This window comes from Telmatherina bonti (assembly GCF_933228915.1).
Source record: "Telmatherina bonti genome assembly, chromosome: 6".
Lineage (NCBI taxonomy): Eukaryota > Metazoa > Chordata > Actinopteri > Atheriniformes > Telmatherinidae > Telmatherina > Telmatherina bonti.
The window spans coordinates 38080424-38107832 of NC_136624.1; the positions used below are offsets into that span (position 1 = coordinate 38080424).

Genomic DNA, 27409 nt, shown 5'->3' on the forward strand with positions numbered 1-27409 from the left:
TGACAGACAACGCCACAATCAAAAATATGTCATGAAACTCTTAAATCTCCAGTTTGCAAGGAATTGTTCCCCTTATAAATCGATTTTCCCCCTCAAGTACGCGACATTATCTCGGATGGAGCTCTGAAAGAAGCTGACTGAGCCCGGGTTTCGCTTCTGGATGTTCAGCAGTGAATCAACACACATTTCACTTTTCATCTCCATGGAAGCGGAACTTCCAGAAACCAGAAAGGCATTTAATGTTTGGCAAACATTCTAACACAAGTATGTAAACAATTTTCCCTTGTTGAAAGAAAAAAAAAAACTCCATCCATGAAAAGAAATCTGCATCAACACTGGGAAATAAAAAAATCTTTCACTGCTCGGGGGAAATGGAGCTAAAGCAAATACATTGAACACAGGAAGGACGCGTCCTCTGGAGGATAATAAAGCGGCTTCTTTTTAAAACGTACAGCAGACTCTCCGCCTCTGCATTCAGCTCAGGAGGTGGTTGTAGCGCTTCCCAGGGTCTAGATCAGATCCACTCTGGAAAAAAATAAAGATCTTCTGCATTTCAGGTTCTGTTCCTCCAACCAGGTGGATGGTGAGCTTCCTGGCTGGTCAAACACTAGCAGCTTCTTTTCTTTCTTTGTCCCCCTCAGATCTCTCATTTTCTCCTGTTACTCAACATAACTCACAACCATACAAACAATCACGCACTTTGTAACACTCCTTTCAGACATATCGCTTCCTTCCTCTTCCAGTCTGACATTTGCATGAGAGTGTGTGCGCACACACACACACACAGTCACAAACACTTGCATACATGAGTTTCTAGGCAGTTGTAGTTCCTTTGCATAATCTGTGGAGCCCAGAAGTGGTCCAGGTACATGTTTCTGAATGTAAACGCCATAAGGCACTGTGAACATTACATATTAAATGATGCAAGGAATACACCCCCCCCCCCCCCCCCCCCCCCCCCCCCCCCCACAGTGGGTCTTTATTGCCCCCTAACCCTGACCTCACCACCTCTTGTTGTCATGACAACTAAATTTACAAGCCATGCACACATTCTGTTGCTTCTCCTTGCCGTCACATTTCCTTCCTCTTCGCTCGGCAGAAATCGGTTGAAACAACATTTTCCAGTACAGTTTTTTTTTTTGGTTGTTTTTTTTTGGAAAAGAGGAAATGAGGCAGCAGACATATCTTTTCCAGGTGAGATGACGTTTGGATCCTGTGTGCAAAATGGTTTCATAAAGTCAAAAACACATAAGGCCTGTGGTAATTTCGCTCTCCCCCCCCCCCCCCCAGTTTAAGAAAAATTAAATATATCATCTGCTGACTTGCTTGAACTACGAGTCTCAAAATAAATAGATCTCCCTCTTTTTTTTTTTTTTCTATTTTACTTAAATACAACTTAATATTTTATTTGATGCTCAAAAATACTGAAGAGTGTCCTTCAAAATAATTAGAGTAGAGGTTTTTAGCAAACCTCGTACTCGTGCAGGCGGCCCCTTCCACTGGTATTAAATTCCACAGGAGCTAAATATTTAAAGAAAAAAAAACATTGAGAAATCAAATAAAGGGAGTAAAGTCTAAGTGAGATTTTCACTACTGCAGGCTACAAAATAAAAGCCTGTGGAATCAAAGAACATAAAATAAGGAGGGAATGAAGGATGAGAGGAGCAGGAAAGGGTAGGAAGTTGCAAGAGGCAGGAAGTGATGGGGTGTTAATAAATAAGCGCGAGTTGGTCACTCCCCTCCTGGTTTGACACTCCATTCACAATACTGATCAGTGAAGATGCCGCGCGCTGCGCTCTCAGCACCAAGCCTGGGCTCTGCGCTGGTCGAAATCAGCTATTAGCCGCTTGATGTGAGCCAGTTTGTTGTGCAGATACTCGCAGCGTAGTTTCTCTTCATGGTAGTTCGGGTTGTGCTGGAAAACAAAACAAAACAAAAAAAATTAATAAAAACATACTAAAATGTAAAATTCCCAACAGAAATCACATGAAGCCAGATCGGGTTGTGGTAACGATCTGCGTTCAGCAGAGCTGAACACAAACTGACTGGAAAGGATCCAAACAAGCAAAAGCAGTTTCACTCAATTACCAACTTTTACAGTTGTGCTCATATTTATTCATACTTATTCATACCCTTTCATTAAAGGAAAAAAAAAAACAAAAAACAGCTGCCTGTTAAATAAGCTGAAATTGACTTCAGTAAATAAAAATTTGATGAAAATCATGACATTATTTTCTAATTCTGGTTCAATAGAATTTTTTTTTTTTTTAAAGCAAACAAATAAGAATTTATTACATATTACATCAGTCATAAAGTAATATTTAGTTGAACAATCCTTTAATGTTTCCGCTCCAGTCAGGTGTTTTCTGTTCCTCTCAGTCAGACTTCTGCACCTGTTGACAGGTATTTTGTCCCACTGTTCAACAGAAAAGTCTCTCATTTGTCCAGGACACATTTGTTTTTTTTTGTTCTTTTTCTTTCTTCAACTCAATTAAATGAAAAAACTTTGTCTTATATTAATTATAAATTATATTTTTGTAAATTTTTAGTTATTGTTCCTTTTTGTAAATTCCTGTTGTAAATTCAGCCTTTTCTTTAATGAAAGGGGATGAATACATATGAGCACAACTGTAGTTTAAAACACACACACACATACACACAATGACCTCACACAATACATCCGTATCACACGTGTCTGAAAAACATCACACACACTCTGTGGCTTGCTGTATCGTCACTGCGGGTACATCTGCATGAAGCTGCGAGGAACATTAAAAGTGACCCGTGTCTGAGTGCTGTCACTTCAGATTTATGAAGTCATTAATGTGTATCCGTTGTCTGGAAAAGGTAGACGCTAATGGACCAACTTGTCCAACCGTGTGAGCACATAAATATTTAGATCAAGTGAGGGAAGAAATTTGTGGGACTCCTCGTCTTCTGCTGGAAGCTAATTCAGAAGTAAGTTGGAAGTATTAACCCTCTGACAAAAGCTGTTATGCATTTAGTTGCAAGGTTAAATTTTGGGTAATAGAAACTGCAATGCCATGCAAACAAACAAACACACAAACAAACAAACAAACACACAAACACACACACACACACACAAACACACACACACACACACACACACACGGTACCATGTACATAACACTGTGACAGCCTCTACAAATACCTACTTGTTTCATCTTCTTGTACTCTTTCAGGACTTCTTCTTGCACTTTCTGTAAACAAAAATATAAAACAGACTTTATCAGTCGGTGCTTCATTAGTAAAACCTGTAAGTTTTCATCAAAACGCAGGTTTACTGACTGAAATTAGACAACTACAAAGTAAAATGTGGCACTTTTCTGTTAATACTTTTCTTAGTTGTGCAGAACTGTAGGAACATTTCCACATTTGTATTTAATATACACTTTATTTTTTCCTCCTTTTACATCTAATTTATCCATTTACATGAGAAGCTGTACATTTGGAGAGGGCCGCAACTCATCCTGCATTTGTTATTTAGATGCATGTTGAGCAGGACAAGACAACTTGGATGGCTTAAATAAATAAATAAACACATAATTACACCCGTTGTTAACTTCATTGTGCAGTGAACTGCATCCTGCCATTTAACCTTAAAAACACTCGTATACGAGTTTTAATTGATACTTCGCAGCTCAACTCTAGTTGAAATGCCGACTATGATTCTGCAGGAGTAAACCAGACAGGCAAACACTGGAATGTGTGGAGTGTTGTGTTGTTTGTTATATTATTTACATGTATAATCCTTTCATTAACAGGAACAATCACAAAGCCTGAGTAAGGACTTATCTGAGAGATTTTATTTTTCCCAGAATACGCTGCGTGTTTTCAAACATGACCTGGTGTTCTTTGGTGCCAGGCGCCAGCTTGCGACACTGGGCGTCCAGCTGGGTAAAGCGGCGTGTGATGCTCTCCACACGGGCGTGCAACTGGCGGTACTCATCATACTCGGCGTTGAAGTCATCCTTGTAGCTTTGTCTCTGATCTAGGGACACCAGCGGTGCGTACTTCCTGTAAAACACAGCAGAACCTTTTAATTTTTCTTTTTTTGAAAGCAGTGACAACAGGCACTAAAAAACTGAAACACACTCCATAAATAATAACCAAACTACTCACACTACATAGTCAGGCGTCTCAATTTTGGATGAGCATTCGGTGGACTGGACCAGCTTCTCTTTGTCTGGAGAGACAGAGAGACAAAGAGGAGCACACAGATACTGAAACAAAATGAAAACATGGGCAAACATGACTTCCTGAAGAGATATTAATAAAACTGGAAACAACAGTAAAGCTGGTTCCATCCTCCATGAGAAGCCAGAACTTTCTTCTTGTTCTCGAGACTCCGAGAAGAAAATGACTTGAAGGAGCTAAGTCTAAACTAAGCTACTGAGATATCTGGAGAGTGGTTTGAACCGCCGCTTCGACGTGATTGACTTCCACTCAGATGCTTGATTTGAGGTTCATCAATCTTTGTTCCTTTGCAAGAATCTTGTTGCATATACACGTCTAATCGTGCTCTGCGGTCAAAAACCTTCCGGGCCAAACATCTACCCAACCAGTGACGTGTTCACCTGCCCCGGTAACAATACAGCGCCCTCTAAAAGTACCAATGAGAACGCAGTAAGAAATTGGTTTCTATGTGACGTCATTTTGTTCCTGCGGACGTGTTTGAAGACGGTTCTCGACACACCGGGCCGACAGAACTTTTTTCTTGAGGGGCTCCGAGAAGTATCGTGTGATTGGTCGGACATGTGAGGTGGGCGTGGTTAACACAGGCGTGGACGAAGTTGCTGGTTAAATATGAAACTAGAAAAGCACTCGGAGAGCGGAAACCTCCACCAAGCACAATGTTAAAGAATCCTTTTAAAACATTCCTGGATCCAAACGGTGATCCGGATCACCACCAGAATTTAATCAGTACTTCATTTTCACATTTCCAACAACTCTTGAAATTTTTATAAAAATCCATCTGTAATATTTTGAGTTATCTTGAGCACAAAGACACCGGGAAAAACATAACCTCCTTGGTGGAGGTAACAACCGGGTTCATTGCACATAAAGCAGACATCGCCCCCCCCGAAGAAGAAGAAGTTTTTTCTTGTTCTTGCTTCTCCTGGAGGATGGAACAAGCTTAAATGTGTTTGGTGCATATTAAAAACAACTTTTCCGGAGAAGAACTTCATGAAAAGTAGAAATAGGTTGAAAATATCACAGTTTAGGACTTTCTTGCTGCCATTCAGACCTTTCAAAGCTGTAAAAGAAAGGCTCAGAAAGGAACAAAAGTTTGTGGGAAAACAAGTCCCACTGGAACGTTGTGGAGTCTTTCCTAAGAATCAGAAAACCATCAAAAGAAAAAGATGATTGGATATTCTGACAAATCAACCATTTCATGGATCAGAGACAAACTGATGTTTATCAGTTTGTGAATTTGCTGCAGCTGTATGCTGGTGGCAGAAATGCATTTCCATATTAATAAGTTACACAAGACTAAAATATTCAGTGTTTTCTCGCCCAGTAAGACAACGTGCTCCCAGAAGAAAAGAAGTGGGACATGAATACATTTTAAATTACATTCAAAGAAGAAAAAGATGAGAAAAAGGGACATTTACTGCATCGGAAATGAGTCAATGTAGAAAACGGCTGAATTTTCTGTGCGTGTGATTCCCTCCCCTCTGCACCCGCAGAAGGGAAGGCATCCTGGAGACGTACCTTGTTGTTTGTGAGAATATTTGTCCAGAACGTCTCCAGTCTCGTCCTCAGCACTGCGCTTCTTTCTGGCTCTTCGACTCGCCTCAGTCGGCTCCGCTGCGATGGGGGGGTTTCTGCTGGATCTTTCTGCTCCTTTCCCCTTGTCCTTCTCTCGATCCTTGTCTTTGTGCTTCTTGGATTTCTTTTTGAACTTTTTATTTGTATTGCTGGATAGGGGGGGGCTGGTGATGACGGTGGAGGTAACGGTGAGAGAGGTGCAAGGAGGAGGGCTGGGGGAGGGGGCTGGTCTTGGGACAGCGTGCTGATAGCGGTCCTGCAGGGTCCTGTCAGAGGAAAAGGGGCTGGGTGAAGGATCTCTACAGGAAGAACTCTGGTCCATGGGCAGGTCCTGGGTGCCACAGCCCTCCGGGGTGCTCGGCGAGTTGGAGTTGGAGGCTGGGCTGGGCTGCTGGTGAGAGGGTGCAGGAGGGTGGGAGGAGATGGGGAGATGAGTAGGAGGGCCTGAGGTAACATGGAGGGGAAGGGACGAGCGTTTACAGCTGGGTGTGCCGTCTTCATCGCGGCGGTCAGAGGAGGATGAAGATGCAGCTGCTCCTCGGTTGCTGAGGTGAGAGATGCGAGCTTTCTTAGGAGCCAAAGGATCAATGAAGTCAAAGTCGGGCTGGCGCTTCTGAATGAAAACACACACAGTAACAAACACGACATCAACACAACGACGGTGTGTGTCTGTGGGAGTGTGTGTGTTTGTGTAAATACCTGAGGGGATGTGGGGACGCTTTCTTTGGGAGAGGTATTTGTGGCCATCTCGACTGAAAGACCTAATTTGCTGTGAAGGTGAAGAAAGATTGCTGTTAGAGGGAAGGCGAGTCTGAATCAGAACTGGTTTTCACTGAAGCAGCGGTTCTCAACCTTTTTACAACACAGTACCGCTTGTTAAAAATTTTTTTTTTTTTCCTTCAGCCTCATACCCCCAAAACACTGCAAGAAAAAACATGAGATACAGAACTTTGTCATTTATGTTTGGTTTATTAAACTTTTAACCGTGCAAAACAATGGAAATATCTACGACGCATTGTTTGCGTTGTCAAGGCGACAGTGACTGACAAATTGATTTGGCTCATGACGGACGGGCTTGAAATCATGTTGGAATGTGGGATTTTAGGAGGAATGAAACGGTGTAAATCTATATGTAAATTCAGTTAATGATTGTATACTTACATTAGATTAAATATACTAAATATTTATATGATAGTATATTTATATTATTTTGTTTAAGGATGTTTTAAAGAAAACATGTCAAAACATTTCACGTACCCCCTAGAATGCCTTGAACGCGTATTTGAACCCCTATTTGAGAAACGGTGCACTAAAACACACCTCCATGCTCCAACACAAAACCAGTCTAAAAAATCTGTTTTAAAAAAAAAAAAAAAAGAAAAAAGCTGCAGACTGCTGACGGGTGTTTGTTGTGCTTTAGCTTTTCTGAACTGAACAAGTCAAAATGAAGACAGATCTGTTCTGTGATGACATGAAACGAAGTGCTGGAAGAATACAGATGCTCCAGTTTACATGTTGTTGCTTTTCACTTCAACATCTTCTGAATCCCAGTCTTTGTTTAATCCTGTTTTTAATGAAATACTTTGTTAGTCCATCCTGGTATGAGCTAATTTTGACCAACTCATGGATGGATGGCTCAACTCTGAAGTCTATGTGCCGTTATGTTTTTGAAGACAGCACAAATCTACCTGCATTGATAAAATACCCTAAAAAACACCTCACTCTGCTGCTAAAACCAGTCCTGCAATGAAGTGCATTCCCTACTGGGGTTATGACTAAAGTGTTGTTGCTGGGAAAGTCCATTTAATGCTTTTAAATAAAAAAAAAGCTTGAGAGATTGAGAAAACGACAGTCTGACCGTACCATCGGGAGGAGCTTCTAGTTTACATTAATGGAATTAGATCAGATGTGAGCCTGATAACTAGGTACCATCATATCAACAGTGGAATGAGCACAAGAGCGCCTTCATGGAAAGGGTCATCTGCCGGGCTCTGCTGTCTGACTTTGATATGGAAAATGAACATTTTCTGGAAGTTTTACAGTTTAGTTGAGCACCTGAAATGTAATGCAGGCTGTAAGACTTTAAATTAACACAGTTTGAACTGCTCACTTGAGACGTTTTATTAAACATATTTTGCATTTGTTGTGTTTTCAGGTTAGTTGCTCCACAGCAATATTAAATGCATCTCAAGTAGTTAATACATCAAAAACACAAATGCTTTAGTTGTTCCAAGTATGTTTGTCTTTAAGATCAGAGCGTTGCTGGAAAATCTGAATGGGGCCGTGTGTTGGTCGTCTGGAGGCTCGTGCCTTATGACTGCAGAAGCATGCTTCAGTTCAACCTGAGGGTCTGCCTCCCTGCAGAAGCATGCTTCAGTTCAACCTGAGGGTCTGCCTCCCTGCAGAAGCATGCTTCAGTTCAACCTGAGGGTCTGCCTCCCTGCAGAAGCATGCTTCAGTTCAACCTGAGGAACAGCTGAGGGTCTGCCTCCCTGCAGAAGCATGCTTCAGTTCAACCTGAGGGTCTGCCTCCCTGCAGAAGCATGCTTCAGTTCAACCTGAGGAACAGCTAAAGGTCTGCCTCCCTGCAGAAGCATGCTTCAGTTCAACCTGAGGGTCTGCCTCCCTGCAGAAGCATGCTTCAGTTCAACCTGAGGGTCTGCCTCCCTGCAGAAGCATGCTTCAGTTCAACCTGAGGGTCTGCCTCCCTGCAGAAGCATGCTTCAGTTCAACCTGAGGAACAGCTGAGGGTCTGCCTCCCTGCATTTCATTCTGCATTTTACTGCCCATCATAAAGAAATTCCAGAAATACAGAAGTCATACCGAGCGAGGATCCGGTCAACCTGGGTCTTCTCATCTTCAGAGTAGCCAGGCCAGTCTCGCTGGACATCACGATAAATAAAGTCTTTCAGCGAGTATGTGTTGTCTTTGGGGTTGAGGTTTGCCACCTGTTCAGAAGAGACATATGTAGAGTTTCAAAGTTCAACTATGACAGTATGAAACCTAAACGACATGTTCAGAAAGTTCACATTTCCTGTGCCGGCCATCTGTACATGCAAAGTTTTAGCAATCTATGCATTAGTTTCTCATCAATGAAGCCTTTATTCTCAGACGGGATTTCCTCAGGCAGATGAGCACACTTCCATCTCATGTTGAACGGGGGTGAATTATCTCTGGGTCAAGTTAGACACTTGAAGGCCACTTATGGCGCTGAGTGGTCTGGTTACTGGCTGGAGAGGGGTTCAAACAGTGGCCTGTCTGTGCAGCACTTGCATGTACTCCCCGTGTTTGTGTGGTTTGTTTCCAGGAACTCTGCCCCCCCCCAGTCCTAAGAAACTGATAACTATAAATTCTAGTTAGAAGTGAATGTGACTGGTTTTGTGTCTCTGCATTGGCCCTGTGATAACCTGGCAACCTGTCCAGAACGTTGCTTCTCGTCTGCCTAACTGCTGCGACAGGCTCCAGCTTCCCTGCAACCTTTCGGTGAAATGAGTGGTATAGAAAATGGATGGATACTAGACATTTCTGTAACCCAGGTTGTGATTAACTCCATTTTAAGTCCAGTATTACTTGTTGCAAGGTGGTCCCCAGTGAGTTTCGGTCCTTTTGGTTGATACCGTCCCGCTGCAAACGGCCAAGCATTTCCAGCTTTTTGTAAGACTTCAGCGCCAGCAGGTGAATGATGCGGTCCCGGAGCGACCTCTGTGACACGGGGTTACTGGAAAGGCACTTGCGTATCGTGTTGGCTGGGTTGATAGGTGTGGATCGTTTGCGCTCTGGAACTATATCCGGAGCCGACAGCGCAGGCTTGCGAGTATGCACTTGCTTTCCTAAAACAAATGAAAAATAAATAAAAACAATGTTAAGTAACTTTTTTTGGAAGAGGTTTCAACATATTATGAGTCTTCCACAGCTGAACCTTCATATATTCCTGTCTGTTCAATGTCAGCTACACTAACCAGGACTGATGCTCTTACATAAACGTACAAATCTAAAGAAGCATCTACCTGATTTTTGTTATTGGATTTATCTTCAGAGTTTCAGTTTGAGACAAAATGATCTCAAAATGGTGACGCAACATGCAGATAATCTAAACCACAGAAATCTGAGCTATTATTTGAAAGGAGTTTGGATCACAGATAGGAAAGTGTTAAAGTATAATGAAGACTTAAGACACTGGGCCGCTGCTTTACCAGGTTGCTTCTACATTCCTCTATACTTCTCAGTCGCTGTTATGAAATTCTAAGGCTCTTTAAGAGATTAAGGTTTGAGGGAGGAAGAGGAAAACTCTCCCTCCTTCTTGCCAAAAAGCAGACTAGTGACAAAGCGAGCTCTCGCTGTTATCTAACAGACGAAAAGAAAGCGTGCCGCCTGGAAGAAAGTTTGATCCTTGCATCATTCTATACAGAGTTTAATAATCTACACCAAATGCCACAGCAGCATTTATAAAGACACTGGTCGAAACACTGAAACTTATTCATTACAAACAATGAAACACATAAGATAGACAGTTATAGTCATTTTATTTTAATGCTACAAGCCACGATTCCTCTTTAAGTTTAGTCAATGTGGAGCAAACGTCAAGCCAGGTGCTTATAGTTCCTGACCCACCTCTATGTCTATAGGTTACTCTCATTTTCCAGTTTCTGTCTGTATGCTAATGTAGCCCCAAGGCTACATTACAAGGAATGTACTGTACGCCTTTTAAAACAAGTAAATGAAACTGAGTTTGCATTCCAAGTGCCAGCTCCACATACCTCACAGATCATTCAAACTTGTTTAAATTCCTGTAGCTGCTCTAAATGCATCGATTACGTGTGTAAGAGAAGAAATATGTTTCCTAATGAATAAAATAAGACTGTTTTCTCTGGTCTTGATATGCTGGGTGGTGACACGACAAATGAAAATGTATTTTGTTCAGTCTCCCTTTACTGGTAAAGCTTCTTGAGATCTGAATGATGTCTATCATTCAAGGCTGTCTACCTATGAAGCCGTCCTGGACTACAATGGAACAAAACCATCAGCAAGGCTCCAGTAAACATACACCAGTAAAACATTTAGTCCACCACAAGTTTTTTATCCATAAAAATCTATTTTAAGTGAAAATCTGTGTTTTAGTTGCGTGTTCTGCCACAACAGATCTGCCTGTAATACAACAGCAAAACAACAGGAGTAGGTCAAACGTATGACTGCTGTCTCTGTTTATACCAAGTCATCATTAAAAAAATAAGTGTGTACTGACAGCTTGTTCTTCAACAAACCTGCAAAATGTCTTTCAAAACTCTGACACTGAAGAAAATGTAAGACTGGGTACCCCTCGACAGTTTCATGGAGACACAATCCAAACTTACAGCAGCTTTATACTGAGATGTCACACCGCCGTCTAACATTCATCCATGGAATATTTGTTTGGGATGAATTATGACTTGTGTTTGCAGCCAACAACGGCGCTTTTGGCTTTCTCTGCTTAGCATTAGCAGTCTGTAAGGTAACGCCAATAGCAGCTAACAGGCAGGTCTACATTGTTTGGTGAAACTCTGATTAATAGTCAGAGGTACAAACCTTAATGGCTCATTCAGACAGGTGGTACGGTTACATGTTGTTTTTTAATTCTGTATTAAATCACTCAGAATGAACATTATTTTCCTATGAGTTTATACGGAAATAATAAGTTTACATGAAACACGTCCTTATTAATTTTGCCTTAGATTGGCGGGTTGGGAAGGGTTCTGATTGGACAGTCGTGGAGGTGACTTATTGACGTTGACCGTAAATAAAGTTTGCTTCCTGCTACTTGGTTTTGGGAAATTACATAATAGGGATGAGAAAATCGAATAAAAAAATAAAAAAATCTGGATTTTTTTCTTTCACAATTGTAAAATAGATTGTTTTTTTTTGTTGAATTCATTTTTTCCCAAATAAATAAAGATCCATTATGAAATTTTAGTCATTTTTTATTGTTTTTATTGATCTTTTTACTTGTCTTCTTGGGCATTATAGCAGCAGAATGATGGTCTGGCAACTGGGTTGTTTTTCCTATTTAAAATCAAGAAAAAAAGATGAGCAAAAAAAAAAAAAATTTCATAAATTTTTTTGTTTTTAATCTACAAAAATCAGCAATATCAAAAAATTGTGAGAATCGGAATTTAAATCGAAATAATCTGAATTGAATCGGGACAAGCATATTGTCACAGCCCTGCCACATAATAATTCAATTCAATTCAGCTTTATTTGTGTAGCGCCACTTCACAACAATGTTGTCACAGGGAACTTTACATCAACATCATTTCAAGCCAATTCATAAATAACAACCGTTATTTCTGCTATTTTAACCGTTAATAATCACCTTTATTTTGATAATAATTTTGAAGCAGCAGCTCGACACGAGTATACTACGGTTTTACTTAGGAGGAGGAGGAAATAAGAGCATGGGAGGCAAAACAACATGGGGAATATCTGCGTCATCAGAATGGGACAAAATAACGAGCAGAATTAACTTAGAGTGGAATTAAGCCTAATTATGTTTTGACTTTTGCAATCGGAATTAGGTGTTTACACGGCCAATTTTCACCAGGGTAAAGCAGAATTAACTTGTTTGGAATTAAAATTCCCATGTAAACGTGGCCATTGTTTACACAGATGGGAAGGAGTAAAAACAGGATGGTTTCTTTTCTTATATTTTACGAGTGAAAATATTGGTGACACCTAACTTATAGCGTCCCGACTTTAAAAAAAAAAAAAAAAAAAAAAAGTCAACTATCTTACATATTTAAAATGAAGTAAATGTTTCTATCAGTTTTAGGAGCAGTTATAACAATATTTCTACGTCTGTAATTAAATACTGGAACATATATGTTTCTATGGGAGAATGTTTCCTCTGCCTTTTTAAAATGAGAGAAAATTATAATGAAAAGACAAACAAATATGTTAAATAATTGTGTTTAAACTATCACACAGTAACTGTGAAGGTCTGACAGGGTTACGCTCCTTTCTTCATATTAGATACTTTTTTCCAAGAAAATGTCAAAATGCTGGTAAAGTCAAAACTATTTATTGCTACACAAGCAAAGTCTAGGTATTTTGCAGACATTTATCCCCTGAAATAAACAAACTGCATCAAAATTTAACTTTTCTTTAATAACCTTTCTGATTGGGAAACATGACTAACCCAGTCAAGAAAATCTGTTATTATTCTGTACAGTTTATTGGTGATATTATTCCCCATAAACAGGATTAACAGCAATAGAAGCACATCAGAAATACTGACATTTAAGTTAATATACATTATAAAAACATATGCAGCTCAACCACTTTGACATATAAAGTCACCAAATAGTTTGATTTCAAACATCTATTTTTGCTGTTGTCAGCTGAAGAAAAATTTAAATATTATTTTTCCATCCATTTTTTTTAAACAATATTGTTCAAATAAATAAACTACCAAATCCACTAGCAGCTTTTGTTGTCAGACTCCTAGTGGGAAAGAAAATAATATTTTAGCCAGTTATAATAGTGACTTTTAACAGAGTTTGGCAGTCAGCTTCCATCTATTCAGCCTCATTAAAGACACATATCTCTTAAGGTTAAAGGGGAGCTGTTAGGATATAATATCACGGTGGACTTTGGGAAACCAGTAGCTGCTGCAGAAAGGCAAAGTGGGGGCCTTACCTCTGTACCGGCCCCCAGGCTTGATGACTTTGGTCCCACGCTCACGTGTGTCCTCTACAGCCTGGGTCATACGTTCCCGGGTCACCTGGTACGAGTCATTGGTGGCGCACACTGTGACCTTGTCCTGTACCGTCGCCAACAATGCCAGGTGTGAGGCCCCAGAGCTGGAGACAAAGAGGAGTATGAGAGAGAAATGCAAGGCAGAGAGGGATTACCTTCCAGCAACGTGTAGTAAGACAGCAACAGTTGATTCAGCTGAACGGTGATTATTATTACCTTGACGCATACTGGCGGATGCACTCAAAGCTTCCCTGAGGGTTGTCTTTGCCCACATTAGACAGGTAGAAATCAAAATTGTGGAAGTTGTCCGAGGAGGCGTCGGTCTTGGGGATTTTAATGCGCTGTAAAGTTATTTGGACAGAAAACTGAGGATTTATAATCACAACTTTCATAATTCAATCATGAACTTTAGCATGAGGCAGTAAGATCTACAAAATTAAGGATGATTATCAATCTTTGAAGCATCTAAAAGGTAATGTAAATGCTTCAGTTTTAAGACACTCTGGTTCAACCAGCACTGGATTTCCAAATCCTGGAGCTTGTCCTGCATGCTTTACATATTTTTACTGCACCAGACTTAAAACAGGAAAAAAAAAAAAAAAAAGGGCCTAAATTGTGGGTTTTCCACTGAACCCTGCAGAATCTGTTCATTAGATCACCACTGATTTTTTTTATTATTATTATTATTATTATTATTATTATTAATTTAAAATGAGGAAGAAAGAAGAATGCAATCTGCAGGGTCTGAGGCTTAAAACTGGGAAAACTGCAGCATCGTATAATTTCTTCCAGTTTTAAGCTTAAAACATGAGATAATGTACAATTTAAAAAAAAACTGTATAAAAACATAATATTTGCCAGGTACATGGCTGCAGAAGAGAGTTAATATTTAGCAAGAGTCCCTGACAATGCTGTATATATTTTTGTTGTTGTTTGTTTATTTGTCTCTTTCTTTTTGTACAGATGTAAAGAACAGTTAAAAATTTGGAAATAATATTTAACACATGTATGTATGTGTATATGAATCACAACTGATGGCAAAGTGGTGGGGTTTAATAAGCTTTTCTTTTTTTTTTTTTTTTTTTTTTTTTTTTACTTCTGCCCACTCCTTTTCAAGTCTGGTTTTGTTGGTTCTATTCTTTTTTTACTTTTATTTTTTGTGTGTTTTATTTTATTGGACTTATACTGAAATAAACTTTCCAATTCATGTTATGGACATCTTAAGAAGGGGTAAGAAAAGAACAAAACAGCGTACTTACCCCTTGGAGTCCCTTGAATTGTATTGTAGGCCGCAAAGAAGGTACATTCTGAAAAATTAAGCGACAGAATACAGATGAAAATATTAGCAACTAAATTTAAAATCATTTTAAACCAATAATTTGGAGTTAAAACCAGATGGGTGGGTCACAAAAAAAGCATTTAAATCCAACTTTATTGGTCTAAAACGTCCATAATATGTTGGAATATTTACCTAAAGCATTTAAAGTAAAACTAAAAAAAAGAGTTTTAAGAGACTTAAGCACCCAGGAGGTGGCAAGTTGTATCTGCAATCTTTATGCAAAAGAAGGAAAACAGCAACTATTACCCTACAACACCAAGAATATGAATGTGTCAGATGCAAAGTATTCATAAAGAATTCTTGTTTAATGTACACTTGTCAGTGTCAACTTGAAATGTAGCCGGTTGCCACAAATATGCAGTGGCTGCTCTGGAGCAGTGTATAGTTGGTTAGGATAGAAACGCACAAAAGTCCCAGTTTCTTCACATAGCCTGAGCACACAGAAGAACCAGTTAGCCAGAAACACTGCATCAACTGGTTGCAGTAGAATGCATTTAATCTACAAAAGCCATTCTTCAGTGCTGGTCAAACTGAAAAGGAATCATTCCAGGATAAAGTACATAATTTTATAGGACAGAGCACGTCCTGGTCGTAAAAGCTAAGCTAGTCTGAGCTGCAGACTCCCTCCCCCACTCACACACAGTTCTGATCACATTTCACATCACCACAGAAAGACAAAGATAGCCAGCTTCCATAGTTCCATGACTGGTTCGGCTACAACACACATTACTGAGAGGGAGAGAAACAAAAAGCAGGCAGTTTTGGCTGCTCAGTCAGCAAGAGATGGCAGGCTGCCGTTCAGCGCAGTGAACTGACCAACACACCCAATAAGGTCGCAGCATGAGCTGTTACAAAAGAATTCCTTCAACTTGGCGATAATGCAGTCCGAACAGACAGCAATCAGGGAATCATCTGTGAAAGTGGAGCCTTTCCTGGTTAAAAAAGTTATTTTTTAAAATTTTTATTATTGATCATGCCAATTTCAACAGCAAGTGACAGACATGCAGATACAATGTACTCTCTACTCAAGATAAGAGTCTACTGTAAAATGATAATCACAAAAGTGACACATTTGCTTAACTTCACATTTACTCAACAGTGTGTACATGTTTGTTTGCTTGAGTAAAAATAAACAAACAGCTGGTAATAAGTTTCACATGCAACCCAAACTTAAAAAGGAAGGGTATTTAGTTTTAGTGTATTAAACAGCAGCTTTTTGTTCCTGATAGACAATAAATGAGCTTCAATAATAAATAAATAAAATAATGCTATTCCACTGCAGCGCCAGATGAGATTATAATGACAAAGGCAACCAATCTTTACATTTAATCTGTCCATCATCAACTTTTTTCCTATATTTCTAACAAGTTTTTCTAAAAGCAACCCAACAGGGCTGACACAGAGCCAAAGTTTTTTGTATGCGACATACATAAACGCCATAAAAACACCACAAAAGCAATCACAGAGACCTCTGAACAGCACAGGCCCAAGCTAAGTGCACTGATCCCCAGGGAGGACCTGTGTTATGTAACTGAAAACATGTTGGCAACCTGGTCGAGTTTAAGTCAGGTAACTTGGATCCAGGCGTCTGCAACTGCAAGACTGCTGAGGCTTCTTCAGATTAGTTCACCTGCGTTCACCTCAACATGATTACGTCACCTGAACAGTTTAAGATTAACTAGTTCCATTTAATCTGTGCAGGTATGCAGCACCATATAGCAAACTCAGCTTGCTTGACAGAAGCTCCATGACACTCTGGCATGAAGCTGTATATTTGTTTGAGAAGTTTATTAAAGTGCACAAACAATTTGCATTCAGCAGGATAGCACTGAGTCATTGTATAAACTTCTTCAGCTAACTGATGTGGATGTGTGGAAAAAAAAAGGCAAATCTGTTCATAAATAATCCTTTTAAGAGCTCATTTGATTGAGAGTTTGTATAATTGGGTTAAACAGCTATAAAAAGAAAAGAGGTTGCGGTGTTAGTTTTCCCAACTAACTGAAACATGTAACCGTAAGACGACTAGTCACCGACATGTTTGGAGAAAGACAAAACTTAAAATACAGTTTCAACAGGTTTCAATAACATTTCCACCATGTCTCTAACACACATATGTTGAAGATGAAAGCTTTAAAAGTGTCCAGTAAAAGTTGCTTTGTAACCAGCCTATTGCTGGCTATGAAGCTGCTGATGTCCCTATAACTAAACTTAGTTAGCTGGTTAGAAGAGGGAAAAAGGGAGTTAGTGACCAGCATAGGGTGGTTTTATACCAAAGCAGAGCTAACACTTTCTAACTTAACTAGCAACTTTTCTAAGTTAATAATCACATGTCAGCTCTTAAAACCAGGTCAGAACAAGTAACAGAACCCTCATTTATCTCCATTAGACTTTTATTTAAACGAGATTAAAATAAAAAGGTTAAAAAAAAAAAAAAAACAAGCAGAAAGTCTCTCTGTGAACAGTTTAGCTAAATTAGCAGCTTTAGCTCTGCGTGGCAGCTTCCTGGCTGAGACAAGCGCCGGACTTCTGCCTCTTTTTCGACTGAAATTAATTTATAATCCACTCACCGTACAGTTCTGGTAGCTTTCTATTGCTCTCAGCGCAGTTTCGGTCAATTTGACGTGTAATACGGTGACTCTTTCTGCGCTCTGTTGGCCACAATTTAATCCGTACCTCCCATCCTGGGAGAGAACCGCCATGTTTACCAGCCCTCCACCATCGTCCCTGTGAAGCAGCAACATTTAGCAGCCGGGCTCCCTGCGACGCTGCTGGGAGGGATTACACCGCCTGCACCGCCTGCAGGACGGGGCTGAAGTTAGCTTCCGAGTCGTTATATGTGTAAAGGGCAATTCCACTGAATTTTTTTTTTGAAAACTAGACTACATTAGACCAGGTCCTGACAAAAAACTACAAGACTTAGACTCTTCAAAACTGCACTGAAATATTCTACATACTATGCAGATTCAAGAAAATGCAGTTTTTGATTTGTGAAACCTTTTTTCTATTTGTGAAAATCAAATTAGGCTAATTTTATGAAATTTTTGGCATCTGGAACCATATTAGACCAGGTCCTTAGAAAAAAACTACAAGACTCTTCAAAACTGGACTGAAATATTCTACATACTATGCAGATACAAGAAAATGTCGTTTCTGATTTGTGAAACTTTTATTCTATTTGTGAAAATGCAAATTAGGCTAATTTTATGAAATGTTGGGCATCTGGACCATATTAGACCAGGTCCTGAGAAAAAAAAAAACTACAAGACTTAAACTCTTCAAACCAGGACTGAAATATTCTACATAGTATGCAGATTCAAGAAAATGCCGTTTCTGATTTGTGATATTGTCACACTATTTGAGGAAAAACAAACTCCAAAGCAAAACGAGTTTAGTTCTCATTAAAATTCCTTTGCTCTTTGTCTAGAAATCCCTCTGCAAGGAAAATATAGATAGCATGCTGAAATTTAATTGATACTGTCACTAGCCTGGGTATTATAATATCGATCTGCCCAGTCTTACAGGCCCAACTTGCTTATCAAATCAGAAAACAAATCGAAAACTGCATTTTCTTGAATCTGCATAGTATGTAGAATATTTCAGTCCAGGTTTGCTGTCTAAGTCTTTTGGTTTTTTGTCAGGACCTGGTCGAATGTAGTCCAGTTTTCCAAAAAATTCAGTGGAATTGCCCTTTACACATATTTCCAATCAGAATTCCAATGAATCGGAAGCTAACTTCAGCCTTGTGCCTGCCTGTAGGGCTGACTGTTGGATTGGCCCTAACTTGCAGTAAAGACAGAGTGTTGCATATCTTATTTTGCTGTAAGAGTTTATTATGCTTACTAATTATTTGGTTTTCATATTTGTTTTTAATATAACCTTGCTGTCCACTTACAGATGTGCAAGAAGTCATGTCAGGTCTCTCTGACACATGTTAGAAGAACATTTCTGACTACAAGTTCCTCTTTCTCTGTAAGTATGTAACCTTCCTCTCAAACACAAACACTGCTGTTTTGCTGACAGAGTAGAACTAATTCGGGCCTACTGAAAATGTTAAAGGTTGCCTCTGTGAATACCCTGATCTGCAGAGAAAACTTCCTTTCAGTTCTGGTTTTGATGCAGTGAGTTGATACATACATACATACATACATACATATATATATATATATATATATATATATATATATATATATATATATATATATATATATATATATATATATATATAGATATATATACATATATATAGCTATATATATCTATATCTATATATATAGATATATATACATACATACATACATACATATGTATGTATGTATGTATGTATGTATGTATGTATGTATGTATGTATGTATGTATGTATGTATGTATGTATGTATGTATGTATGTATGTATGTATATATATATATATATATATATATATATATATATGTATATATATATATATGTATGTATATATATATATATATATATATATATATATACATATATATATATATAGATATATATACATATATATAGCTATATATATCTATATCTATATATATAGATATATATACATACATACATACATATATATATATGTATGTATGTATGTATGTATGTATGTATGTATGTATGTATGTATATATATATATATATATATATATATATATATATATATATATATATATATACATCTTCTGCCACTCATCCCCTTTCATTAAAGAAGGAAAAAAACAGCTGCCTGTAAAATAAGCTAAAATGAACTAAAGTAATAATAAATTAAAATTTTATGAAAATTATTACATTATTTCCCAATTCTGGTTTAATAGAAATCCTTCATTCATTCATTCATTTTCTGAACCGCTTATTCCAATTCAGGGTCGCGGGGAAGCTGGAGCCTATCCCAGCTGGCTTTGGGCGACAGGCAGGGTACACCCTGGACAGCTCGCCAGTCCATCGCAGGGCGTTTAATAGAAATATATTTTATATATATATATATATATATATATATATATATATATTAAAAAAAAAAAAAAAAAAAAAAAAAAAAAAAATATATATATATATATATATATATATATATATATATATATATATATATATATATATATATATATATATATATATTTTATATGTGTGTGTGTGTGTGTGTGTGTGTGTATTAGTCTGACAAATAAATCACTATAGAAACAAATAGAGTTGGTGGTCTTTATCCTGTGTTTCAGCAACTTTTTAAATTTTACTCTCATTTTTTAAAATGACAAAAATCTCTTTTAACTGATATGCCAGATGAAGCGACATCAGCACAATGGGTAAAGTGTTTTCCCTTGTCAGCTGGACTATCTACCAGTGTCAGTTCCCTTGACATGGTGATTAGTGGCGTAGCCCCAGGCAGGGTGGGGAAAGGCTTGTGTGAATCCAGCAGATTAAACATAGCTCTTCACCCCACCCATCCCCGTGACACACTTACATACAAGTTATATGTTTACAACTTCATGGCAGAAGCAAATTTGCTTTTCCTTAATCCCAAGATAAACTATTAAACAGTTGATTTTTTTTAAGAATGAATGCATGCATGAAATGTGAAATCTGACTTTATTGGCTATTATTAATGTGAATGAGTTCAGTCTTGCCTCAGAGTTTAACATTGTACCCTCTCTCCTTTGAATCTGCACATGCCAAGAACTTACTTTGTTTACTTCTGCAAGTGCTCTTATTTGTCTGGCATGTTACCTGCTATGCAAACACTAAAGTAAAGTCTTTCGGGTGGATTTGACTAATTGATTTGAGAGCTTCTGTGTTTATTTAGGTCAAAATGGTGTCACCTGATAGAGGTTTAAGAATACCTCAAAGAAACACCCCACCTGTTTTAGGCTAAACAACAAATACAGGATGCTTACTTGGAGTGTTACCAGGAATACAATGCCTGTTTTTTGATAATAGGTGTGTTTTTCAGCCAGGGTGACATGCTTTAGTAGCTGTGGCTCAGATACAATCAGGAACCGTAGTAAAAAATGCTCCTGCTCTGTTTCTGGACCACAGAGTGAACATTTATAGGGGCCATTTTCCTTTTAAGAATCTAAAGGAAAACCTTTTGCTGATGTAAACTCCACCAAATAGTGCTAATACCCTATAAAATCTCTTCATGGCTCCGTTCTTTATCATCATTGTGAACATTCAACGTTTATTTTGAAAGACTGAGTTGTGATTTAATGTAGATGAGGCTTTTTGACATAATGTCAGACTTATTTTCAACAGTTGGGGTGGACTGATGCTTAAGTCAACCTGAGTTAAGCGATGATGGGAAATATGTTGGGAGAAACCGTTGGATGCTTAAAATGTCTTCTTCTCCAGCTGTTTAACCCACAGGTAAGTGACACTAATAACAAGCAGGTGCAAGGAGGTGGAAGAAGATACACTAGCTAGCTGTGTTGCTACACAGCAACATCCTGGGCTGAATTTTATCCAGTTGCTCCAGCTTCCTCCCTGAGTGCAGATCTAAGTAGGACAGGTGGGTTGTAGACTCCTTACAGCCCTTTTGGGTTGAATGCTCAGTAAACAGCTTTGAAATTTTTTGCATTTAGACACAAAATCACACCCGATCAGCTGTATTTATCTGTGTGAAGCACAGGACTGATTCGCAACAAGAAAAGCCTCCTTCTGCACCAGTGTAATAACAGATGCAGCTGTTAGACAAATAAAGCTGCATCTAGGAGCGGCTGACTGAAAACTGGTCTTCCACAGACTGAGGAAAGCCACAGTAACACAGCTGTTAAGTATCTGTGCTGTTTGAAAGGCGGCTCTACATTTGTGCAGGAACACTAATGTTGCAGGTTTATTTTTCAGCACAATAAGATTTGATTTGCTGTAAGGAAATTTGTTAAAGAAAAGAGTCTTCTCAGTGATTTTATGCTGTCTCTTTCAGTGCGTTACTTTCTAGCCAATAGGCTCCCTCACCACCAGTAGACCACATGGAGGGGATTAAACCAATAAATCTTTAAACTGCTTTGCATTGTGGTATAATGGAACAGACAAGCCGGTGGCTTTACTGTTTATGCAGGATAAAAGTAAGCACGTGCAGTGTCACAAAAGTGAAATTATTTAAACAAACAATAAATTGTATTATGTGAGACTTGACAGGTTGTAGAGCATTTTTTCTCCAGTGAATGTAATTATCAGTCTTTTGTCTCTAAATGACCTGCGAACATGAGAACCTTCTTAGTTTTGGACTGGCTGGACCTGTCAGCTGTGTCTATCTGCATGCATGTATTATGGCTCCACATGGAGAGGCCCAACTAAAGAGACTTGAAAATCTGCAAACAAAATGTCACAAAGATGAAAAAGTATTCAGCAAGACTGTTAACCAAGTAACATTTATGGTTGTAATCCCAATTTAGCAACACTTAGGACCACCAATTACGACCTATAGGGGCCTGCTTCCTACAGTGATGCCACGCACGTTGTGCATCATGTTAAAAGGTTCAAAGTCCAGCTGGGAAAAACAGACCAGGTGCTTCAGACGTAGCACAGAGGTTATCAGTGGAGAAGCTTGAATCTTCACTCAGAGGGAAGATTCAAGCTTCCACAAGAAGTAAAAGAAATTTATGCTAAAGAACAAGAAAGCAAGCACAATGACTACTGGGAGTAAACTGCTGGTTAGTTGGAACCAGTATATTCAGTTTGATCCCCAGTAAAATACAGAAGAGCAACGATGAAGGGCAATGATCATGGGAGCACAAGGTAACCAGGATTTGATAAGATGACTCCAGGCTCCTTAGTCTTAACTGAAGAGGATGATTCTTCTTCCTGATAAAGAGGAATATTTGTTTAAATGAGATCCTGGTCTGTATTCAGTTCTTTGGATTTCTATTATTTATTATTTTGGAAAAGAGCAAATATTCTGCTGCTTTAAGGCACAATGAAAAAGACTAAATTAAGACTTCTGTGAAATAAGCAGGCAGTTTTTTAACTAATTCTGCAGCCAATGATAAGCTGCTGTTGAAAACTGATTGGATAGCAGCAGAAAATGAATACTCTTTTGCATGCGCTGATTCACGATATCACATCCTTATCCTCTGCATCATTTTGAGAGATTCTGAGTACATAACCAGGTTCGTGCTTAGTTTGAGCCAGAAAGGGATCAACATTTCATCATAAAGATGACTAATTGTAGATAACAACAAAAAAGAACTGCCCTTGATAGTTGAAGTAATTTCTCAGAAAATAAATTTCACACTACCACCAAGCAGTTGTGTGTCAGCTGTGACTGGAACGACTAAGTGAGAGGAACACGCTGGAACAGGCAGATGTGCCGGGCCCCTTCCCGAGCAAAACAATGCATCACCTCTCCCAGGTGTTGGCACAGCAAGGCTAGTAGCAAACTGTTCTCCTACGCCAGGGATCTCCAAATCTGGTCCTCGAGGTCCAGCGTCCAGCAGGTATTGAACGTTTCCCTTCTGAAACACACCTGATTAAAACCAAACTGATCTCTGCAGCTTGTCCTGACAAATCAGGTGTGTTGCAGCAGGTAAACATCTAATACCTGCTGAATACTGGCCTTAGCAGATCCAGCTTAGCAGATCCCTGGCTTACCCTGTCACTAGCACACTTAAACTGACAAGGCAAAGAATGGGACTGAAAAATCTGTCAGTGTTTGCATCTTTCTGGCCAAACCAGGTACCATTAACATGCTGTAAACATTTAGTTTTTATCTGTATGGTATGAAGAGACCAGAACCAGCTGTCCACCCTCCAAATTATTCTCACTAAAGACGAACTCAAACTGTTGGCTAGTGTTATAATTTAGAGGTCTACATGGAAAGCAACCGGCTGAGTATTTAGATATATGTGTTATTCTAAAATTCTGATTGACACAGTCATGAATAGCATGCTGCGTTTCTGTCAGTACAACAAACAACCTGAATGCTACACACTCAACCTTTTTACAATAGCTTGTTTTTGTAAAGTGGACAAACTTTCCTGCCGTGTATTTGATCCATACTGAAGCTCTGCCAAACAAGTGCATGATGCAGAAAGTTGGCAGGTTATTATTTATTATTTGGCACTTTGGTTGATGCCTTCTTGTAACTCGGCTTATCAGTTACAAATACTGGCTTATCAGTAGCTGAATGGCCTCATCCTGCTGCCCAGCAGTTTTCATTTAGTCCCATTTTATCCATGCATATTGCTCATGACACAGGCATTCATTCCCAAACTACTGCAAACATATTTTGCTGACACACCTGCACCTTTTTTTTTTTTTTTTTTTTTAACTTAGATGTTTATTGGAAATTATAAAACATGTTAAAACAATATATTCCCACACCTTGTGCATAAAAGGCATCTCAAGACTTTGAAAGCAATGTACACTAGCTAACTGAAAAAGAAGAAACACCAGGTTTTCAAGTCAGAATCATTGAGCTGAAAGTATCTGCTTAAATTTAAGCTTTTGACTCTGATTTTAGGAAACATCTGCACATGGCAGTCGTGCTGTGGTGTATGGTTATTCTGATATGTGAAAGCAGGGTGTTGTGAGACAGAAACTTACAGTCCATTGAGCAGTTCTGTTACAATTTGAATAAATCTTAAGAAAACGTGTGTACACACACTGACTCTCCAGATGGGATTATTTGAAGCTCACCTCCAACTCACTCCACGTGGCGATCTGAGCCTGAGGACAGATTCTGTTGGCAGTGGGAAAAAAACATCTGTTCCAGCTTAACCCTCCCATAAAAACACAGCACACTAGCAGGAGTATGCAATGTGTGAATGTGGGAGCATGCTTGCCTTTCTGGGAGAGTAAACAAGCAGAATCAGGTCATTTGGGTTTACTTTTTTATTTCTACTTATGATAAGTGACACAAACAATATTTTTCATAGAATTTAGACACATAACCTGGAGAAGCTGCATCCTGTTGGATCTGTTTTCATCCACCAGGCCTTTAAAGACCTTGAAACGGCAGCTCTTCCAGTTAATGATTGGCCACTGTGGGGAAAGTGTGCACTTCCACTGTTGACTCTTATCACTGCTGACCACAAAGCCACTGGAGCCGTATCTCTGAGGCTGACATTAATGGAGACAACAGTGTTTCGTTTAAAGAGACAGGTCAATTTCTTTCTCTTTTTTTCCAGCTGGGGCAGAGATAACAGCCATACAAAGGTGCTGTTGACACAAACAGTTGTTTAATTCAGTGCAAACTGTGCAGTTGGACTACAGACTGTTTACTAACCAACAAAACAGAAAATCAAATAAAACTCTGATTATTATGGAAATGACAGCCTGACAAGCTTTCTAATCATTTATTAGCTTTTGTTGTTACACCACTTGGGCTTACCAGTTATTCTTCACATAGAGGTTAAATAAGTGAATCCAGCCTGTAGAACAAAAGTATCAAGCTCTCTGGTCCTCCTGCGGGTTTTTCCAACTATCTCTGCTCTAATGCACCTAACGTCAGTGAATGAGTCCTTGTGCAGAACTTCATTTGCTGTTGGATCCATTTAATGTGTGCCAGGTGTGTTAGAACAGAATAAACCTGTAGGACAGCGGCCCCTGAGGACCGACTTTGGAGACCCCTCATATACAGCTGTGTAGCATTTATATGATCTCAACATTTGTGTTGCTCTCTCATCTGTATATCATAAGCTGCACATTGCCTTCCTAAGGAGACTAGCCTCCGTGCAGGCACCCGAGCAGCCAGCGGGGAGTCCCACCAGCTGTACTCTGGTGACAGCACACAGGTCGGCCTGTGGTCAATCAGATATCGGTTCAGGTAGCTTTCCTCGAGCCCTCTGGCAGTCACTTTGTTCGCCTGATCTTGAAGGATAAGTAGAGAACAGGTACGAGCCAGATTGTACATCTCAGATACCAAGCCGCCGTACAGCTCTGATGTGTAATAGTAGTCCCCTTCATCTTCCTCCACACAAGCTGATGAGACTTCTTCCACTTCATAAGGAAATGCCTTTCTTGGCTTTCCGTACATTTCTGGATGCAATGTAGCCACTAGTTCTCCTAGGATTTCCTCCTCTACTGGAGCCACAAACTCCTGGTCCACATCAGCACAGAAGATGTAGTCCACCTCGCTGCCGACTGGATCTCTGATGGCATCGGCAAGCAGGACCATCCGACGATAAGCTAACCTCTCCCACCCAGGCAGCTCTGCCACTTGGACCACCTTAATGCTCCGTTCAGGCCCCAGCTCAATAGCAGGCTCCAAAGAACGGGGATTGTCTGTGAGGATGTAATATGTGACCAACTGACCAGGGAGAAAGTGGGTTTCAGCTGAAGAGAGGAAACGTCGGACGAACTGGGCGTAAGTTCCCACCACAAGCACCAACAGCCCGACATGAATTTCCTGATTTGTGAATTTGGCTCTCCGCCACACTGAATTGCGGTTGTCACCCCAAACTAAAGGAGCACCCCATGGTGTCTCCATCTGAGATTGTGGTCCTGCTGCCTTGACCCCTGCCATGTCTGTCAATATACTCCCCTTTTCCTTTCCAAAGACATGATGGATGCGATGAGCTGATTCCAGATGGATGGGAACTTTACGCCCATGAAGGAAGTCTAAGGAGACAAAAGATATTTTACAGTTTCAAGCAAAGTGCATCTCCTAATGGAAGAAAGCCTCACAGGAGGACAAATTCAGAAGAAGAAGACAAATACTGAGACAAAATCAGTCACAAGAATCAGTAAACATACAAGATACATTTCTGAACATGACTGGAAAAAAAGTCTGCAGTTATTTGCTTGGAACATCAGTTTTGGTCACTTTAAGAGTAGACAGCAAAGTCATCTGCACAGCTTTTTCTGTCCTGGTACAAAGTGTTAGAACAGAACATATTCTTCTGTATACTCACATATGATAAGAGAGAGGAGAAAACAGCACAGAAGCAGTTGTATCCTGGTTGTTCTGATTGGGCCTGTTTGAAGGACAAACACATCAGACATCTGCAAATTCCCTTCAAGACATCTCAGAAAATGTGGAGAATTCACAGAGAAATGTCTGTTTGGGAGGTTGGCAAGCTTCTCACACAATGCAGTCTTTATATATCTTTTCTACTAAATGTAGCTGCATCCAAATGTATTCCACATTTCATAAAGACAGGGAAAGGCAGGAAGGCAGTGACACTTGGGTGAATAAATCTGGATATGTGATGCTGTAGGCAAATACACTAAATGACGTCTATGAATATATGTCACCCAAAGGTCTATCTGTATCATGAATCTACTGGCTGGATCAAATCTCCTTGCATGAAAGCTACTGGATAGCATGCAAAAGTCTCTAGTCAGTGAGAAGTGATAGGCAGATATGACCGAAGCTGAAGAGGTGGAGCAGAAGCGAAAGGCAGATTGTACTAACCTGTAGTTGTCTTGCAGAATGGGAACAGTGCCATGCTGTGACCGACTGGTGGATAAACACACAAACCTTTTTTTTTTACTGAAGGTTCTATTTTTGTCTCTTCTTACGTGCTTGTTTCTCTGTAGCTTGCCCCGTCTCTTCCTGGAACTATGTTGTTAAAGTTGCTGTTTTCCGCCATTGATTTTCCTGACTTGGCTCCACTTTCTTTC

General features: G+C 39.4%; 2 protein-coding genes across 2 annotated transcripts; both read right to left on the reverse strand.

Moving 5' to 3' along the window:
* Window positions 1–1320: 1320 nt before the first annotated feature.
* ell2 (elongation factor for RNA polymerase II 2) lies at window positions 1321–17601 on the reverse strand (the record flags this gene model as incomplete). Its single annotated transcript, XM_079242916.1, has 12 exons — window positions 1321–1915; window positions 3177–3221; window positions 3867–4038; window positions 4144–4207; window positions 5737–6406; window positions 6493–6562; window positions 8617–8741; window positions 9364–9623; window positions 13462–13625; window positions 13738–13862; window positions 14781–14828; window positions 17428–17601. 12 exons carry the CDS (start codon window positions 17599–17601, stop codon window positions 1799–1801), a joined length of 2034 nt encoding a protein of 677 aa, XP_079099042.1. The 3' UTR covers window positions 1321–1798.
* A 7225-nt stretch (window positions 17602–24826) lies between these two features.
* Window positions 24827–27409, reverse strand: LOC306757612 (globoside alpha-1,3-N-acetylgalactosaminyltransferase 1-like). The gene is made up of 3 exons (XM_079242719.1): window positions 27201–27409; window positions 26698–26760; window positions 24827–26404 (listed from the first exon to the last, which is right to left on the reverse strand). Exons 1-3 carry the CDS (start codon window positions 27232–27234, stop codon window positions 25446–25448), a joined length of 1056 nt encoding a protein of 351 aa, XP_079098845.1. The 5' UTR covers window positions 27235–27409; the 3' UTR covers window positions 24827–25445.